General features: G+C 40.0%; 1 protein-coding gene across 2 annotated transcripts in view; it reads left to right on the forward strand.

The window, feature by feature from the left end:
• Window positions 1–20004, forward strand: part of eipr1 (EARP complex and GARP complex interacting protein 1) — an 87160-nt gene that overhangs the window by 28056 nt on the left and 39100 nt on the right. For both annotated transcript variants that reach the window (XM_087977998.1, XM_087978001.1), the window contains 2 exons: window positions 889–988; window positions 8786–8922. In XM_087977998.1, the coding sequence (XP_087834124.1) occupies window positions 889–988; window positions 8786–8922 (237 nt within the window). The remainder of the gene's footprint in view (window positions 1–888; window positions 989–8785; window positions 8923–20004) is intronic.

Consider the following 20004-nt stretch of genomic DNA (forward strand, 5'->3'; position numbering starts at 1 on the left):
CTGTAAGAGAACAAATCAATGGACTGCTGTGATACTCTGGTTGCCTCTTTGAACCAAAGCCATTAGGGCAGCAATTTGAGCTTGCAAGGCAACTGTCTTAGTTTCCATTACAGTTTTCTTCTTTAAAATTAAGCTTTTTAATATGTTTGAATCATATTAATATTCAGGTGCTATATTCCTGTCACTATTATTTGGTTTATGACATACGATCTATGATCTGAAATTCCCTCTGTGCTGGAAAAAACTTTAATCCCTTTTCAATTCTGTCACTTTGACCTCACATACGGAATTCACTTTTCATGAAGATTTAAAGGTAGAGGCCCCTTAACATAAGTCGTCTGATGGACAGCCAGTAGGTGCATCAGAATACAGAGGAGCCTTGATTATCCGAAGGACACAGGCGGGCAGTATTCCGTTTGGTTAATCGAAATCTGGATAATCCAATGCCAGATAACATGGTTTAGCCGAGCATTGGGACCTTGCAATTTTGTCGGACAATCCGATATTCGGATAATCGAATGCCGGATAATTGAGGTTCCTCTGTATACTGGAATGGATTTATCTTGGATTTGTCTTTTAAAATTGAGAAGTGCCAAGCTTTTCTGTATTAATGTTTCTCTGATTCCCAGTACAAGATTTGGAACACACTGTCTGAAGAACTAGGTCATAAGGCTCTTGTAGTGCTTCAAATTAATACACAACAGGACAGAGTCGGTCAGAAGGACATCTTTTTTCTACACTTGCACCAGTCTTTGGCTCACTGTCTTATATTCCAATCTTGCAGAGCAACCATTACTACTACAGTATACTGTAAAACTGAATTGATGAATCATATTTATTAGTTTAGTTTGTTGAGATAGTCATTGATGAATTTTGCTCTGTCTGTAGTGTTTTGTGGGAGCCAATGGGATATGGTACAAAGATAGCATCACTGACTGATAATTATATTCTACTTTGGGATTTACAAGAAAGCTCAAGCAAGGCAGTGGTAAGTAATTTTACAATTTTGTTTTTTGATAGTTTGGGCATCCACTTGTTTGCTTTTTATATATAAATTTCTTTACCACATTGTTGCTGGATCCAGCCATCGTAAATTTCTCCCACAGTAATTGTACTTTCTACTAATGTGGTTCCATAGTGTCATGATAATGATGAAATATCATGATACGATGACGGCTGTGTTATTGGTATTTCCCATTAGAAATTTTGACATAGGAATTTCATTGAATTCAAATACAGAAATAAGGACAGGTTAAACTGGGCTGTGTGCATGTCATTTTCCAGTGGCACATTCAAAAAAGGCAAACAAGAGATATGGATTTATACCAAGTATGAAAGACAAGGCATTAAGTAAGGACAAGAGAGGTGTCCTCTGGTGCCTGAAGTGGGTATTTACACATGCAATTAATGGCAGAATTTTATGATGCTAGTAGGTTTGTGGGTAGATCTGTTTCTCACAAATGATTCTTCCTATCCCATCCCTCCCCGCTGCCACTTCATAAAGATCCCCATCATCTTCACCCCAACTCCTTCACTGTTCGTAAAATCCCCTGCAGTCACTTGGTGCTGGATTCCAGATCTGGGGACTACTAGTAATATTAGTCCTCAGCACTACTGCCTCTGAGCAACTGAGCTGCAGGACAATCAGATTGTCTGGTAACTCTCTGAGGCCGGTCCTCCACACATCTCCAGCCATTAATACTTTGGAGTGTTAAATAGCTGCAGGATTGTTAAGAACAGGTGGCGACATAGGAAACCCTCACCATCCAAAAACTATGTCCAAGAAGTCTGATGCCTACTTTAGATCCCTGCTGGGTATCTTGAAGAAAACTATTAGTCCTAAATGTGAACAAGTGTTTTTTAAAAAATCAAGTATATTCCATAATAGCTCCTGGTTTCAAGACCCCACGAGACTTAAATTCCCCAATCCTCAATGCCATAACCCTTTATTTTGCATACATACTTCTCAGTGCTACCTTGTCAGGTGTCTGAGTCCTGTATTCAGTACACAAATCAATTATTATTTGGAGCTCATTTACCACACGTGGGAGAGGCCAGAGACCTTTGAGAATCTGGCTTTTATGTGGGGACCAGGTGCGCTCTTAATTACAGCTCAAATCAAAAGTCAGTGACACTTGACCTTTCCTAATAAAGTGCAGGATATTTATACATACGTATTACAATGGTTACATGCAACATTGACATCAGTACTTGCCACATCCCCTCCGACCTACACATCCAATCCTGTGAATACATGATCAATGATGCACAACTCCACGGTCCACCTTAGGTCCTCCCAATATCTCATGTTGTTTGCCAGACTCCTATCACCTGTCCTTGGGCTGTTATGATTATTGATCACATTCAAATACTGATTATTACCTCCCTTCATAGACACTTGCCAGCCACGTCATATACTTGCTCACTATAAATGACTTTCAAATTCAGTCACACAGTTCATATCCCTTGCTAATCTAAGGACAGAAGATTAAAAAGGATGTAAATTTCTACCAATTGGTACAATATTTGTAATATCAGTTCTAATGTAAAATTACTTACTTACAAAGTTATATGTAATTCAATCTAACACTATGATTCTGTGACAATTTTGGGAACAGCTTCCTTTGTATCTGATTTTTAAAGTGGCAATTGTTTATTTTCTTGAGGTCATAGTGACCGTCTTTCTAAATTGTTTCTGCCCCTGCTTGTGACTTTATTTGTCTTTTGGTACTCTGACGAGGTTATCTTGTTTATATCTTTTTGTTCTCATCTTCTTGTGGATGGAGAAAGAAGTTTAATCAAGGGTGTCTGTGTATCCAAGGCTTCAGAAATTTAATTCCCCAATATATAATAAATGTAAACTTCTATTCTTGTGTAAATATGTGTCTAATACATAATCATTTTAAAAGCCTTATCTCAGGTAGGTCAAGCTTTCCCTTTCTATTTTATCTGAGCTGCCTTTTCAGAACATAGAACATTACAGCGCAGTACAGGCCTTTCGGCTCTCAATGTTGCACCGACCTGTGAAACCAGTCTGAAGCCCATCTAACCTACACTATTCCTTATCATCCATATATTTATCCAATCACGCAGTCTTGTTGTTTGTATTAAACAGCTTCATCTCTTGTTGGTTCCATAATATATTTCTCCAGGAAATTGTCACAAATGCATTATATAAACGTAACTCCCAGGCTCTGTAAAATTTGTCTTTTCTATTGTTGCTTACCTCTGGATGACCTAACTTGTAATGGGGGCCTCAGACCTAGACGAGATCCCTTATATTTTTCATAAACAAGGTTTAACAGTTAATACCTATTTTCTAATGTGACAGATGGCTTTGTTCCAGTCAGAATAGTCCATATGCTTCCTTCCTACAATATTTGAGGCTTAGTGAGTCAAGTAGTCACTTGCCCGAACGTCAATTCTCCTGCTCCTCAGATGCCCCCTGACCTGCTGTGCTTTTCCAGCACTACACTCTCAATTCTGAGCTCCAGCATCTGCAGTCCTCACTTTCTCTGAGCTGAATTTAATGTTTGATAGGTCTATGTGCACTTCTTATGTCAATGTTTCCTATTAATAATTTTTTTATCCACACTTTGATCAGAAATTGCACTTGTAAACTTTTTATGTACCAATTATAAATGCAAAATATGTGTTCCTTTTGGTCCAGGCACTGTGATCATGTTAGTGACATTTTTGTAATGATAATGGTGAAATTTACCAAGCAATTATATTCTTGAAATATTGATGTGGTTGTGCTAAATACATCCTCCAAATTATATTAATCTTACAACAACTGGAATCCTTTAAGTCCTGGTAAATGTCTCAGGTTGCCAAGATATTAGATGAGATTACTTGCAGTGTGGAAACAGGTCCCTTCGGCCCAACAAGTCCACACCGAGCCGCCGAAGCCCAACCCACCACACCCATTCCACTACATTTACCTTCACCTAACACTACGGGCAATTTAACATGGCCAATTCACCTAACCGGCACATTTTTGGATTGTGGGAGGAAACCGGAGCACCCGGAGGAAACCCACGCAGACACGGGGAGAATGTGCAAACTCCACACACAGAGTCGCAGAGGCAGGAATTGAACCCGGGTCTCTGGCGCTTTGAAGCAGCAGTGCTAACCACTGTGCCACCGTGCCGCCCATACCATGGATGTACCATGGAGATCAGTTGCTGGGATCTCAACTGTTTACAATTTGTATGAACAACTTGAATGAAGGGACCAAAGCTATCACTGCCAAATTTCTTGATGACTGAAAGATAGATAGGAAATGAATTGTGAAGAAGAGAGTAGGACACTCCAGAGGTCTATAGATAGGCCAAGTGAGTGGGCAAATATCTAGTAAAGGGGAATGTAGGAAAATTTTGGCAGGAAGGATATAAGTTACACATATTATCTAAATGATGAGAGATTGCAGAGCTCTGAGATGCAGATGAATCTGGGTGTCCCAGTGCATGAATCACAAAAGCAGGTTAGCAAGTAATGTGGAAAGTTGATAGTACCCTTCATTTAGCAAATGGGGAATTGAATACAAATGTAGAGAGAGACTTCACTTCATTTATACAAGGTTTTGATGAGATACTGGTATAGAGTGTGAAATAACTCCACAGAGGCCCGTCTCCCATCACCAAATCAGCCTTTATTTACATGTGGAACATCCTTGTCACTGATCCTTGTCAGAGCGGTTAGCAAAACACGTTAAAGATGATCGAAAAGCTTGAGAACCTTTGAATAAGAAACCTACAAGCATTTTACCAATTTTACTAATACATTCTGGTGGTAAAATGCTTATAGGATTTCTTATTCAATGGTTCTCAAGTTTTCCAATCATCTTTACCATGTTTTAGCAAACCTATTTGGTCATATTGACAATAAATTTGTGATTGAATTTAAACATTGCTGTTAGAAGTTAGGTATGAAAACATGCAAAGCTGAAAAACGAATACAAGAAACAAAATCACTGTAAAGTTTGTGAGTTTTTTTGCACCAGATGAACATTTGTGCAATACTTTAAAGAATACTAAAGCTGTGCCTCCACAAATGAAGGTTTGCAATCTTGTAAAAGAACCTTTGGAGGTGAGTGATCACCATGCAATCAAATTTTATACTATATTTGAAAGTAAGGATGTTGTATTTCAATAAGGGAAGGCATGAGACAAATTGGCTAAGGCGGATGAGAAAATACATTAATAGACGTGACTGTACTTTGGCAATGGATAGTTTTTAAAGAACTATTACATGATTTACAGTAACCATACATTCCTTCAAGGTGCAAAAACCCAGAAAAAAGTTCAATCACCTGTGGCCAACAAAGATAGTTCAGGATTATATAAGATTAAAAGAAAAGGCCTGTAAAGTTACCAGAAATACAGTAATTCTGAGGTTTGGGAGACTTATCAAATGGAACAAAAGAGGACCCAGAAACTGATGAGGAAAGGGAGAATGGAATATGTGTGCTATCTAGCAACTAACATAAAGATGGACTGTTAAAGTTTCTATGTGTATATGAAAAGGAAATGTTTAGTGAAAACATATGTGGGCCCATTATAGGCAGAGTAAGAAGAATTTATAATGGTGAATTGAGGAACGGCACAGAAACTAAATGATTACTTGTATCTGGTTTCACTGAGGGATATAGCAGAAATCTACCAGAATAGAGGTCCAAATGGATAAGGAGAATGAGGAATTGAAGAAAATGAACATTAGTGAGAAGAAATTAATGGAACTGAATGTTGATAAATCCCCAGGATCTCATGGCTTATATCTCATAATGTTGAACAAGTTCTCAGTAGAGATAGTCAATGAATCTGTAATTACATTCCAAAATTCTGTTCATTCTGGAACGATTCCTGCAGACTGAAATGTAAAAAATGCAACCCTATTTTGAGAAGGAAGCAGGAAAGAAAACCGGAAACTACAGATTTGTTAGTCTTACATCAATAGTGGGGAAAATACTGGAATTTATTGTCAAGGCAGGGTTAAATAGACAGTTGGTTGGTGATAATCTGATTGGGCATAATCAGCATGGATTTGCAAATGAGATATTGGGTTTGACACACTTGTTGGAGTTTTTTTGAAGGTATTACTCACAAAATTGATAAAGAAGTGCCAGTGGATGTAGCCTGCTGAGTTTTGCAAAAGGCTTTTGATAACGTCCTCTGCAGTTAGCTGCTGGAAAAATTAAAGCACATGGGATGGGACGTAATGTGCTTGCACAGATTAATGTTGGCCTACAGACAGAAAGCAAAGCGTAGGAATAAATGGCTCATACATTTGTTGGCGGGTTATGTCTTGTGGGGTACAGCAAGGATCAGTACTCTAGGCCCTGGCTGTACACAATATGTATCAACAATATGGAAGTGGGTCCAAATATAATGTTTCTACTTTGTGGATGATACAGAGCTAAATTGGAGTGTGATAAAGATGTAAAGCAACTTCAGGAGGATTTGAATAGACTTGGACTGAGGAGTGGCAGATGGAGTTTAATTTAGATAAATGCGAGGTGCTGCATTTTTGGGAAAGCAAATCTTAGCAGGACTTATACACTTAATGGTAAGGTTCTGGGGAGTGTTGCTGAACAAAGAGACCTTGAAATGTAGGTTCATAGCTCCTTGAAAGTAGAGTCACAGGAAGATAGGATAGTGAAGAAGGCGTTTGGTATGCTTTGCTTTACTTTACTGGTCAGAGTATTGAGTACAGGAGTTGGGAGGTCATGTTGTGGCTGTACAGAACATTGGTTTGGCCACTTTTGGAATACTGCGTGCAATTCTAGTCTCCTTCCTATCGGAAGGATGTTGTGAAAATTGAAAGGCTTCAGAAAAGATTTACAAGGATGTTGCAAGGGTTGGAGGATTTGAGCTATAGGGAGTGGTTGGATAGGCTAGTGCTGTTTTCCCTGGATTGTCGGAGGCTGAGGGATGACCTAATAGAGGTTTATAAAATCATGAGGGGCATGATTTCCCTGGGGTAGGGGAGTCCAGAGCTAGAGGGCATAGATTTAGGGTGAGAGGGGACAGACATAAAAGAGATCTAAGGGGCAACTTTTTCATGCAGAGAGTGGTGCGTGTGTGGAATGGACGACAGGAGGAAGTTGTGGAGTCTGGTACAATTGCAACATTTAAAAGGCATCTGGATGAGTATAAGAATAGGAAGGGTTTGAGGGATATGGGCCGGGTGCTGGCAGGTGGGATATCTGGTCGGCATGAAGGGTCTATTTCCGTGCTGTACATCGCCATGACTCTATGACTGTATGGTAGCAGATGGAATATAATGTGTAAAATTTGAGGTTCTTCACTTGAGTGTGAGAAACAGTTACCTGGAGTGATTCTTAAATGGTAAGAGCTTAGAAAGTGCAGATGTAGAAAGGGACCTAGCTGTCCTTGTTGAGAAGTCATTGAAGGTTAACATGCCAGTACAGCAAACTATTAAAAAGACTAATGGAATATTCGCCATTACTACAAGAAGTTTTGAGCACAGGAGTAGTGAAGTCTTGCTTGAATTATATAGGAGCTTTGTTAGACTGCACCTGGATTACCATGTGCAGCTTTGGTCTTTTTTTCTCAGAAAATATATTATTGCTACAGAGGGAATGCAACATAGGTTCACCAGCCTTGTTACAGGGATGAGAAAACTGTCCTATGAAGAGAGAATGGGCTTATATGCCGATATTCGTAAGAGTTTCAAAGAATGAGAGGCGATCTCATTGAAATTTAGAAAATATTTGAAAGGATAGACAGAGTAAAAGTAGATGACCTCTGTGCAAAAAATTAAAGATAAATGTTTCCCCGGTTGGGAGCTAAGAACTAGAAGGCATAATTTAAAACTAAGGGCTATGTCACTTAGATCTGACATTAGGAGGCTTTTTTTTTACTTAGAGGGTTGTGAACCTTTGGAATTTGCTACTGCAAAGGGCTGTGGAAGCTCACTTTTGAGTAGGTTTAAGGTGGAGATTGATAGGTTTTCTGATTTTCAATGGCATACAGGTTTAGGAGGAGTGGTGGTAACATATGTTAAAGTGTTTGCCCAGCCACAATCATTTTGAATGGTGAGGCAGGTTCAGTGGGATGAATGGCCTACTTCTGTTTTTCTTGAATTATTTTTGGACTGTTTGTCTTACCTACCAAAAATTACATGAGTATGTGGATAAGGATGGTTAATCTTTAACCCTTGCATATTTTAAAATCAATTTTATAAGCAAATAATTCTTAATTGTCAACAATGTAACAGTTATAGTAAGCCAGTATGGAAAGCCTGAGTTTGTTTATACTTCTCAAATGCCGTTAGTTATTGACATTGTAGACTGTAGTTAACGTCTTAAATCATGTTAATGAATTATAACTGACATAGTATCATAACTCAAGAATGGGCAAGAGGGTCATGAATAACTTACTTGTGTTCAGGAACTTCATAAAATAACAATTGTAGGATTTGTGAAATAAATTTAAATGCTGTTATATCTGTTCTCCATCATGGTAAATTTATATTTGCATAATATCAAGAGCTCATAGTGGTAGTAGTGGGGACAGCAACAGTAAAAATTATTGATGTGAAAATGTCTTGACACTTCTGATATTTGTTGTGACTGAACACATCAAGGACTACCAGTTTTGAGTTTTAAAGATTGTCGATAGTCATTCTTATTGCTTTATCAAGGTCTGGTTGCAAGAACACTGTTCTTTATAGATTCCTAGATTGTTAGTTCATTTACCTGGTTTCTGAATTGTCATTCATCACCTTCCCATTTCTGTTTGTTTGTGCATTTGTCTTTTAGCTCTCAAGTTCTACAACCTTAAAAGGAAAAGGTCAGTTAAAGTTTACTTCTGGATGCTGGAGTCCTCATCACAACTGCACACAACTTGCCACAGCTAATGATACAGCTATTCGAGGTTGGGATACTAGAACTACTTGGTAAGCAGGAAATGGCTCCCATTCCAGAGTTGCTTGTAATGCTTGATTTTTGAAACTTATTGAAATCCAGTCTGCAAATTTGCACCTAAAGCAACATTTCATTTGGTGTTTATAGTTGAGCAATTCTTTGGTAATTGTTATTATCAGAATTTAAATCAACGTAGATGAGTAATCTTTCTATAAAGGTGCTTTTAAGGCTAATTTCATTATATGTGCAAATGTCTTGTGCATGGTTAGAGAAATCAGACTGTCAGGTACATTGACAAGTAAAAGGAAGGAGCATCAAGATAAATGGATCAAGAGCAAAATCTAATTTGGGAGCATATGGTAGGAAATCTAGAGTGCCATGGAGTAAAGAAATTCCTTATTTGATACCCACTGAAAATGACCAATGTTGGAACTTTATCAACCTAAGCTTGTAATACAAATTCCAAATGAGATTTGATTTCAAACTGTGCCAGACCATTTCACCTCTGGCCCTGATATTACAATTTGCAATCCTGAAGTACAATAAATTCTGCTGATCTTTCTTAGTCTTTTGTGATTTTGTAATGTGACAAGTATCAAAATAATGGTCGATTCATCCCCTGATTGTTGTCAGGAATGGCTATCATTATTGTCTACACTCACCACACTTTAAAAGAAGCTGTTTGTGTGAGGTTCTTAATTATGATAAATGTAAACGGCGTCAAAATATGATAAAGCAGTGGCAAAAGTGATTAAAACGTGCTTAACATGGTCTTGTTACCTATTTAGGAAACTTACTTCGAATACTAAAATGCAATTTGAGATTGAATAAACATTTAATTTTTGATGATGAAATTTTATACTACTGTTTTAGAAAATACACAATCTTGCAGTTTCCCACAATTCATGTTATTTTCAGTATAAACTGTATGGCTCACAGGTAATTTGAAATGCTCCTAAAAAGTGCATTCACAAATAATCACAAAAAGAAAAGCCCTCATTCTTTTGCAGGATATACAATGCATTTGTTTTACGGGGTACAGCAAATCTCTTTTTAGGTACTCCTACAATATTTAAATCTATTGTTTTAGTCCTGAAAGTAAGAAAACCATTTGTAGCAAGAATCATATAATTGTTTCTGTTAGAGAAAAACTGCGGAAAGTCGAAACACAAATAGACTTGGGGGTACCTGTGCATGAAACACAGAAAACTAGCACACAAGTGTTGCAGGTAATCAGAAAGGCTGATGGAATGTTGGCCCTTATTTCAAGGAGGTTGGAAAAAAAGAACAGGGAAATCTTACTGAAACAGTACAAGGTGCTGGTGAGATCACTTCTGAAATACTGTATGCAGTTTGGATCACTTATTTGGACCCCTTATATAGGAAAATATTTCTTTCAGAGAGGGTTCACTAGGGTGATCCTTGGTATGGAAGGATTGTCTTATGCGCAATGATTAAACAGGTTGGGAATCTAGTCAGTGGCGTTTAGAAGTATGAGAGGTGAACTCATTGAAACATATAGGATTCTTAAGGAGTTGACAGTGTACATATTGAGAGGATGGTTGCCTTCCTGGAGGAGTCTAGGACCAAAGGACATAGTATCAGAATAAAGGGGTGCCAATTTAAGACTGAAATGAGCAGGAATTTCTTCTCAGGGAATTGTGAGTCTTTAAAACTGCTTGCCACAGACAGCTGTGGGTGAAGAGTACTTGTGTGTACTTAAGGCTGAAATAGATATATTCTTGAACAGTAGGGGATCAAGGGTTATGGGGAAGGACATGAAAGTGTTCATTAGGAGTGTTGGATCAGCCACAATATTATTAAATGGCAGAGCAACCTACCCCTGTTTCTGATGATTAAAGAATCACAGAGATATACAGCATGGAAACAGACCCTTCAGTACAACTCATCCATGCTGACCAGATATTCCCAACCCAATATAATCCCACCTGCCAGCAACTGACCCATATCTCTCCAAACCTTTCCTATTCATATAACCATCCACATGCCTTTTAAATGTTGCAATTGTACTAGCCTCCACCACTTCCTCTGGCAGCTCATTCCATACATGTACACTCTCTGCGTGAAAATGTTGCCACTGAGGTCTCTTTTATATCTTTCCCCTCTCACCCTAAACCTATGCCCTCTAGTTCTGGACTCCCCCACCCAAGGGAAAAGACTGTCCATTTATCCTTTCCATGCCCCTTGTGATTTTATAAACCTCTATAAAGTCACCCATCAGCCTCCGACGCTCCAGGGAAAACATCCCCAGCCTATTCAACCTCTCCCTGTAGCTCAAATCCTCCACCCCTGGCAACATCCTTGTAAATCTTTTCTGAACCCTTTCAAGTTTACAACATCTTTCCGATAGGAAGGAGACCAGAATTGCATACAGTATTCTAAAAATGGCCTAACCAATGTCCTGTACAGCCGCAACATGACTCCCAACTCGTGTACTCAATACTCTGACCAGTAAAGGAAAGCATACCGAACGCCTTCTTCACTATCCTATCTGCCTGCGAATCCACTTTCAAGGAGTTATGATCCTGCATTCAAAGGTCTCTTTGTTCAGCAACACTCCCTAGGATCTTACCATTAACTGTATAAATCCTGCTAAGATTTGCTTTCCCAAAGTGCAGCACCTCACGTTTATCTAAATTAAACTCTTTCTGCCACTCCTTAGCCAAATTGGCCTATGTGATCAAGATCCCGGTGTAATGCAAAGTAGCCTTCTCTGCTGTCCACTACACCTCCAATTTTGGTGTCATCTGCAAACTTACTAACTATACCTCTTGTGCTCACGTGCAAATCATTTATATGAATGATGAAAAGTAGTGGACCCAACACCAATCCTTGTGGCACTCCACTGATCACTGGTCTTCAGTCTAAAAAACAACCCTTCACCACCACCCTCTGTCTTCTACCTTTGAGCCAGTTCTGTATCCAAATGGCTAGTTCTCGCTGTATTCCATGACATCTAACTTTGCTAACCAGTCTCCCATGGGGAACCTTGTCAAACGCCTTATTGAAGTCTATATAGATCACATCCACCACTCTGCCCTCATCAATCCTCTTTGTTACTTCTTCAAAAAACTCAATCAAGTTTGTGAGACATGATTTCCCACACACAAAGCCATGTTGACAATCAGTCCTTGCCTTGCCAAATACATGTACATCCTGTCCCTCAGGATTCACTCCAACAACTTGCCCACCACCAACTTTAGGCTCACCAGTCTATAGTTCCCTGGCTTGTCCTTACCACCTTTCTTAAATACTGGCACCATGTTAGCCAACCTCCTGTCTTCGAGCACCTCACCTGTGACTATCGATGATTCAAGTATCTCAGCAAGGGGCCCAGCAATCACTTCCCTATCTTCCCACAGAGTTTTAGGGTACACCTGATCAGGTCCTGGGGATTTATCCACCTTTATACATTTCAAGACATCCAGCACTTTCTCCTCTGTAATATGGACATTTTGCAAGATGTCACCATCTATTTCCCCACATTCTATATCATCCATGTCCTTTTCCACAGTAAACACTGATCAAAATTTTCGTTTAGTATCTCCCCCATCTCCTGTGGTTCCACACAAAGGCTGCCTTGCTGATCTTTGAGGGGTGGAAAAGTGTGGTGCTGGAAAAACACAGCAGGCCAGGCAGCATCCAAGGAGCAGGAGAATCGACATTTCAGGCATAAGCCCTTTTTCAGGAATGAGTCTGGTGTGCCAAGCGGGCTGAGATAAAAGGTAGGGGGGAGGGAATTTAGGAGAGGGTCGCTAGGACTGCGATAGGTGGAAGGAGCTGAGGGTGAGAGTGATAGGCCGGAGAGGGGGTGGGGCGGAGAGGTCAGGAAGAAGATTGCAGGTCAAGAGGGCGGTGCTGAATCCGGGGGTTGGGACTGAGATAAGGTGGGGGGAGGGGAAATGAGGAAGCTGGAGAAATCTACATTCATCCTGTGTGGTTGGAGGGTTCGTAGGTGATCCTAGTTGATCTTTGAGGGGCCCTATTCTCTCCCTAATGCATTTGTCCTTAATGTATTTGTAAAAACCCTTTGTATTCTCCTTAACTCTATTTGCCAAAGCTATATCATGTCTCCTTTTTGCCCTCCTGATTTCCCTCCTAAGTATACTCCTACTGCCTTTATACTCTTCTAAGGATTCACTCGATCTATCCTGTCTATACCTGACATATGCTTCCTTCTTTTTCTTAACCAAACCCTCAATTTCTTTCATCATCCAGCATTCCCTACACCTAGCCTTTCCTTTCACCCGAATAGCAATATACTGTCTCTGGACTCTCGTTATCTCATTTCTGAATTTTCCAATTTTCCAGCCGTCCCTTTACCTGCGAACATCTGTCCCCAATCAGCTTTTGAAAGTTCTTGCCTCATACCATCAAAATTAGTCTTTCTTCAATTTAGAACTTCAACTTTTAGATCTGGTCTATCCTTTGCCATTATTATTTTAAAACTAATAGAATTATGGTCGCTGGCCCCAAAGTGCTCCCTTACTGACACCTCAGTCACCTGCCCTCCCTTATTTCCCAAGAGTAGGTCAAGTTTTACACCTTCTCTAGTAGGTACATCCACATACAGAATCAGAAAATGTTCTTGTACACACTAAACAAACTCCTCTCCATCTAAACCCTTAACACTATGGCAATCCCAGTTTGGAAAGTTAAAATCCCCTACCATAACCACCCTATTATTCTTACAGATAGCTGAGATCTCCTTACAAATTTGTTTCTCAATTTCCCTCTGACTATTAGGGGGACTATAATACAATCTCAATAAGGTGATCATCCCTTTCTCATTTCTCAGTTCTACCCAAATAACTTCCCTGGATGCCTTCCAGGAATATCCTCTCTCAGTACTCATGATTTGGAGATGCCGGTATTGGACTGGGGTGTACAAAGTAAAACATCACACAACACCAGGTTATAGTCCAACAGGTTTAATTTACTAGCTAGTGTGCTTCCAATTAAACCTGTTGGACTATAACCTGGTGTTGTGTGATTTTTAACTCTCTCAGTACAGCTGCAATGCTATTGCTTATCAAAAACACCACTCCCCTTCCTGTCTTATCTCCCTTTCTATCCTTCCTATAGCATTTGTATCCTGGAACATTAAGCTGCCAGTCCTGTCCATGCCTGAGCCATGTTTCTGTAATTGCTATGATATCCCAGTCCCATGTTCCAAACCATGCCCTGAGTTCATCTGCCTTCCCTGTTAGGCCTCTTGCATTGAAATAAATGCAGTTGAATTCATCAGTCCTACCTTGTTCTCTGCTTTGTCCCCTGCCTTCCCTGACTATTTGACTCCTTTTTTTTTTCTCAACACCAATCTCAGATTGATTTCTTTTCCTCACTATCTCTCAGTGTCTATTCCCCCCCCACCCCCGACATATTAGTTTAAATCCTCCCAAGCAGCTCGAGCAAATCTCCCTGCCAGCATATTCATCCCCTTCCAATTCAGGTGCAATCCGTTCTTCTTGTACTGGTCACTTCTACCCCAGAAGAGATTCCAATGATCCAAAAATGTGAATCCTTCTCCCATACACCAGCTCCTCAGCCATGCATTCATCTGCTGTATCCTCTATTCCTACTCTCACTGACTCGTAACACCAGAAGTAATTCAGATATTACGACTCTGGAGGACCTCCTTTTTAAATTCCTGCGTAACTCTATAATCTCCTTTCAGAATCTCATCCTTTTACCTTCCTGTGTCTTTGGTTCCAGTGTGTACAATGACCTCCTGCTGGGCCCTCTCCCCCTTGAGAACATTCTGTACCCTCTCTGAGACATCCTTGATCCTGGAACCAGGGAGGTAACACACCATTCCCATTTTTTGCTGCTGGCCACAGAAACTTTTGTCTTCGCCTCGGACTAGAGAGTCCCCTATCACAATTGATCTTTTGGAATCTGATGTATTCCTCATTGCATGAGACTCAATCTCAATACCAGAGACTTGGCTGTTTGTGCTACATTCCTGAGAATCCATCACCCCCTACATTTTCCAAAACAGCATGCTTGTTTGAAATGGAAATAGCCACAGAAGACTCCTGCACTACCTTTCCTGGAGTTAACCCATCTGTGTGACTGTATCTGTGACTTTTCTCCCTTCCTACAACTGCCATCCATCATACCCCCTTGCTCTTGTAAATTGCTCATTGCCTCTCACTGTCGCTCCAACAGATGCATTCAATCTGATAGGATTCACAACCAATGGCATTTATTGCAGATATAATCCTCAGTAACATGTAAACTCTCCCTAAACTCCCACATTTGACAAAAAAAAGCATATTATTCTACTAAGGGCCAGTTTTGCTTCTTCTAATCTGCAGACCCAGAAAATAACACCGTCTTATTCCTTTACAAAACACTGCTCCAGGCTAAGTTAATAATTATGGCTTATGTTTTTAAGTTTAATCAAGAGACATATCTCGATAAAACATATAATCAAGAAAGAACAGACTCTACTCACTACTGCAGACTTACAGCAAGGCCACACTTAAATGTTTTCACTAATCTGTTTCTGTGCTGTGACCTCTCCTAAACAGGTTCTCCCAAGATGAGTTGTGAATTTCACTGTTTGTTAATTTTCCTGGACGGACTCCAATCTCCAGCAGTACATTCAACAACAAAGGCAGTAATTGTGCAGGTTCACTGCTGTGTCAGTTAGCAGTGTGAGTTTCTTTTTTCTCTCTCTCTCCTGCACTGACCTGACCATGTGCTGCCATAGTCTCTTACTCTCCCTTTTAAAAGTGCCATTGTTTTGACTTTTTTTTTCCAAAGTTCCAAAATAATGCAACAGCATATAAAACAGCAATTGCTGCTCCTGGAATTCGCGGAAATCACCTCCAATACCGAAAATACCTCAAAAAAGGAACAGCCTATTACAGCCAGATATTTTTCTCATCCTCCATCTTGGATTATCCAGAATCCTTTTTTTTGCTTGTGGTATAAAACAACATATTGAGACCTGAATACAAAAACAGGAAAGTGATGTTCCATTTGAACCACATCGGTTCCATCAGATAAACAATTGTATGCATTCCTATACATTCCATTATAAGGATATTAAGAGAACGAAAAGTTTGCAACAAAAACTGAATAGAATTCTGTTAGGAATAAGTTATGTTTTTTTAAAATGGAGCTTATTCGTTGTAGTAAGTTAAAAAGAATTCAATCGCGGTTTTCAAAACCATGAACGCTTCTGAAAAGAGCTGAAGAACATATCTGCCGGTTGATGAAGTCACATGGGCACATGAATCCTGAATTGATGCAAAAAGAATCATTGGGATGCTGTATATAGTTTCCAGAAACTAGTTTGTTTGTACGTAGAATGATTATCCATAAATATCTAAGTTAAAAATAATTAGATAAAGACTTGAAAGTGAAGTAAAACTGATTACTTGAAAGAACAGAGAAATAAGCTTAAATAGCTACAGTTGAAGAATGATCACCAGTACAAGCATCAGGAACCAAATAGCTTTCCATAGTGGCAAAAATGTTGTAATCTTATCATTTCTGAATTCTAATTTTAGGAAAATTAAATTAATTAAATTTAGCATTCTAAGAATCATATAGCATGGAAACAGACCGTTCGGTCCAACTCGTCCATGCCGACCAGATATCCTGAACTGATCTAGTCTCAAAATGCCTTTTAAATGTTGGAATTGTACCTGCCTCCACCACTTGCTCTGGCAGCTCGTTCCATACGTACACAGCCCTCTGTATGAAAAAGTTATCCCTTAGGTCCCTTTTAAATCTTTGCCCTCTCACCTTAAACTTATGCCCTATAGTTTTAGACTCACCTACCCTGGGAAAAATACTTTGGCTATTCACTTTATCCTTGTCTCTCATGATTTTTTAAGCCTCTATAAGGTCACCCCTCAGCTTCCAACACTCTGGGAAAATAGGCCCTGTTCATTCACCAATAGCTCAAACCCTCCAATCCCAGCAACATCTTTGTAAATCCTTTCTGAACCTTTTCAAGTTTCACAACATCTTTCCTCTAGCATGGAGACCAGAATTGAATGCAGTATTCTCAAAATGGTCTAACCAATATCCTGTACAACTCCTATACTGAATGCACAGACTAATGAAGGCAAGCATGCCAATTACCTTCTTCATCACCCTGTCTACTGCAACTTCACTTTCAAGGAACTATGCACCTGTATCCCCCTTGTTTCAGCAACACTCCGCAGGGCCTTATCATTAACTGTATAAGTCCTGCCCTGATTTGCTGTACAAAATGCAACACCTCACAATAGTCTAAATTAAACTCTATCTGCCACTCCTTGGCCCATTGACACATCGGATCAAGGTATTGTTTTTCTCTGAGATAATCTTCTTCACTGTCCACTGCACCACCAATTTTGGTGCCACCTGCAAGCTTACTAACTGTACCTCCTATATTCACATCCAAATCATTTATATAAATGAGGAAAAGCAGTGGACCCAGCACCAATCTTTGCAGCACACCACTGGTCACAGTCCGTGAATCCAAAAAAAAACCCTCCACCACCTCCCTCTGTCTCCTAGCTTCAAGCCAATTTTATATCCAATTGACTGGCTGCCCAGGGTTTTATATGATCTAACCTTGTCAACAAGTCTACCACGAGGAACCTTGTCAAACGTCCATATAGACAACAACTATAACTCTGCCTTCATCAATCGTCATTGTCACTTCTTCAAAAAAACTCAATTAGGTTAGTGAGACATGACTTCACAAAGCCATGTTGACTCTCCCTAATTACTCTTTGCCTTTCCAAAAACATGCAAGTCCTGTCCCTCAGAATCCCCTCCAACAACTTAGTCACCACTGACGTCAGCCTCACTGGTCTATAGTTCCCTGGCTTTTCGTTACCACCTTTGTTAAATAATTAGCCAACTTCCAGTCTTCCGGCACCTCACTGTGGCTATTGATGATACAAATATTTCAGCTAGGGGCCCTTCATACTCTACTCTAGCTTCCCACAGTGTTCTGAGATATACTTGATCAAGTTCTGAGGATTTATCCACCTTTAATCATTTTAAGATGTCCTGTACCCCCTCTTCTGTGCTGTGGACCCTTTTCAAATATCATTGTTTATTTCTTCATGTTCTATAGCTTCCATATCCTTCTCCACAGTAAATACTGATCCGAAGTACTCATTTAGTACCTCGCCCATCTCCTGTGGTTCCACACATAGATGACCTTGTTGATCTTTATGGGGCTCTATTTTCTCTTTATCCTATAGGGTATTTGTAGAATCTCTTTGGATTTTCCTTAACCCTACTTGTCAAAGATTTCTCATGTCTGCTTTTTGCACTCCTGATTTCTCCTACTTCCCTTATTCACTTGATCCCTTGCTGTCAACACTTGACATATGTTTCCTTTTTCTTGACCAGATCCTCGATTTCGATAGTTATCCAGCATTCTCTACACCTACCAGACTTGCCCTTCACACTAACAGGAATATATTAACTCTGAACTCGTTATCTCATTTTAAATGCCTCCCACTTTCCAACCATCCCTTTGCCTCCAAAAAGCCTCAAAATTAACTTTTGAAAGTTTTTGCCTGATGTCATCAAAATTGGCCTTACTCCAGTTTAGAGCTTTACTTTTAGATCAGGTCTATCCTTTTCCATAACTCATTTAAAACTACTTGAATTATGATCACTGGCCCCAAAAATTCTTCCCCACTGACACCTTACTTACTTGCCCCCCACCTTATTTCCCAAGAGATGGTCAAGTTTTGCTCCCTTTCTAGTAGATACATCCACATATTGAATAAGAAAATTTTCTTGTGCACATTTAGTAAATTCCTCTCCTTCCAAGCCTTTTACACTATGGCAGTCCCAATCTATGGGCAGAATGTTAAAATCCCCTACCATTACAACACTATTATTCTTACAGATATCTGAGATCTCCTTACATAGTTGCCTCTCAATTTCCCATTGACAATTGAGGGACCTATAGTACAATCTCAATGAAGTAATCATTCCTATTTCTCAGTTCCACCCATGTAACCTCACTGGAAATGCAGAGTTTTCCCATGAACACCCTCCCTCGGTACAGCTGTAATCTTATCTTTAACTAAAGCTCCACTCCCCTTCTTTTCTTGCCTCCCCCTCTATCCTTCCTATAGCGTCTATGCCATGGAACATTAAGCTGCCAGTCCTGCCCTTCCCTGAGCCATGTTTCTGTAACAGCTATGATATCCCAGTCCCATGTTCCAACCATGCCCTGAGTTCATCTGCCTTATCTGTCAGGCCTCTTGCATTGAAATGAATGCAGTTTAATTTCTGAGTCTTACCTTGTTCTCTGCATTGTTCTTGCATGCCTTAATGTTTAACTTGCATTTCGTTTCTAATGTGCCTGCCACAAACTAATCCCTTTTCTCACATCTTAAAACATATAAAGATCCCGGGACCTGATCAGATATACCCGAGAACACTGTGGGAAGCTAGGAAAGAGATTGCTGGGCCCTTTGCTGAGATAGATGTGTCATCAATGGCCAAAGGTGAGGTGCTGGAAGACTGGAGTTTGGTAACACAGAGCCTGACATTGGTGGTGGGCAAGTTGTTGGATGGAGTCTGAGGGACAGTATTTACATATATTTGGAAAGGCAAGGAATTGTTGGCATGGTTTTGTGCATGGGAAATTGTGTCTCACAAACTTGATTGAGTTTCTTGAAGAAGAGGCAGGCATGGTAGTTTCATTTAAGGTGCGATTGGACAGATGCATGAGTAGGTGGGGAGCAGAGGGATACAAGTCCTTAGGAATTGGGCAACAGGTTTAGACAGTGGATATGGATTTGCATAGGCTTGGGGGGCCGAAGCATCTGTTCCGAGGCTATAAAGTTTCTTTGTTCTTTGTAAGTATCAAAGAGGATTGATGATGGCAGAGCAATGCACATGATCTTTATGGACTTCAGTAAGGCGTTCCACAAGGTAGACTGGTTAGCAAGGTTAGATCACACGGAATAGAGGGAGAACTAACTATTTGGATACAGAACTGACTCGAAGGTAGAAAACAGAGGGTGGTGGTGGAGGGTTGCTTTTCGGACTGGAGGCCTGTGACCAGTGGTGTGCCACAAGGATCGGTGCTGGGTCCACCGCTTTTCGTA

Source organism: Chiloscyllium plagiosum, unplaced genomic scaffold, assembly GCF_037043375.1.
Source record: "Chiloscyllium plagiosum isolate Xiang-an unplaced genomic scaffold, Cpla_swu_hap1 HiC_scaffold_3, whole genome shotgun sequence".
Classification (NCBI taxonomy): Eukaryota; Metazoa; Chordata; class Chondrichthyes; order Orectolobiformes; family Hemiscylliidae; genus Chiloscyllium; species Chiloscyllium plagiosum.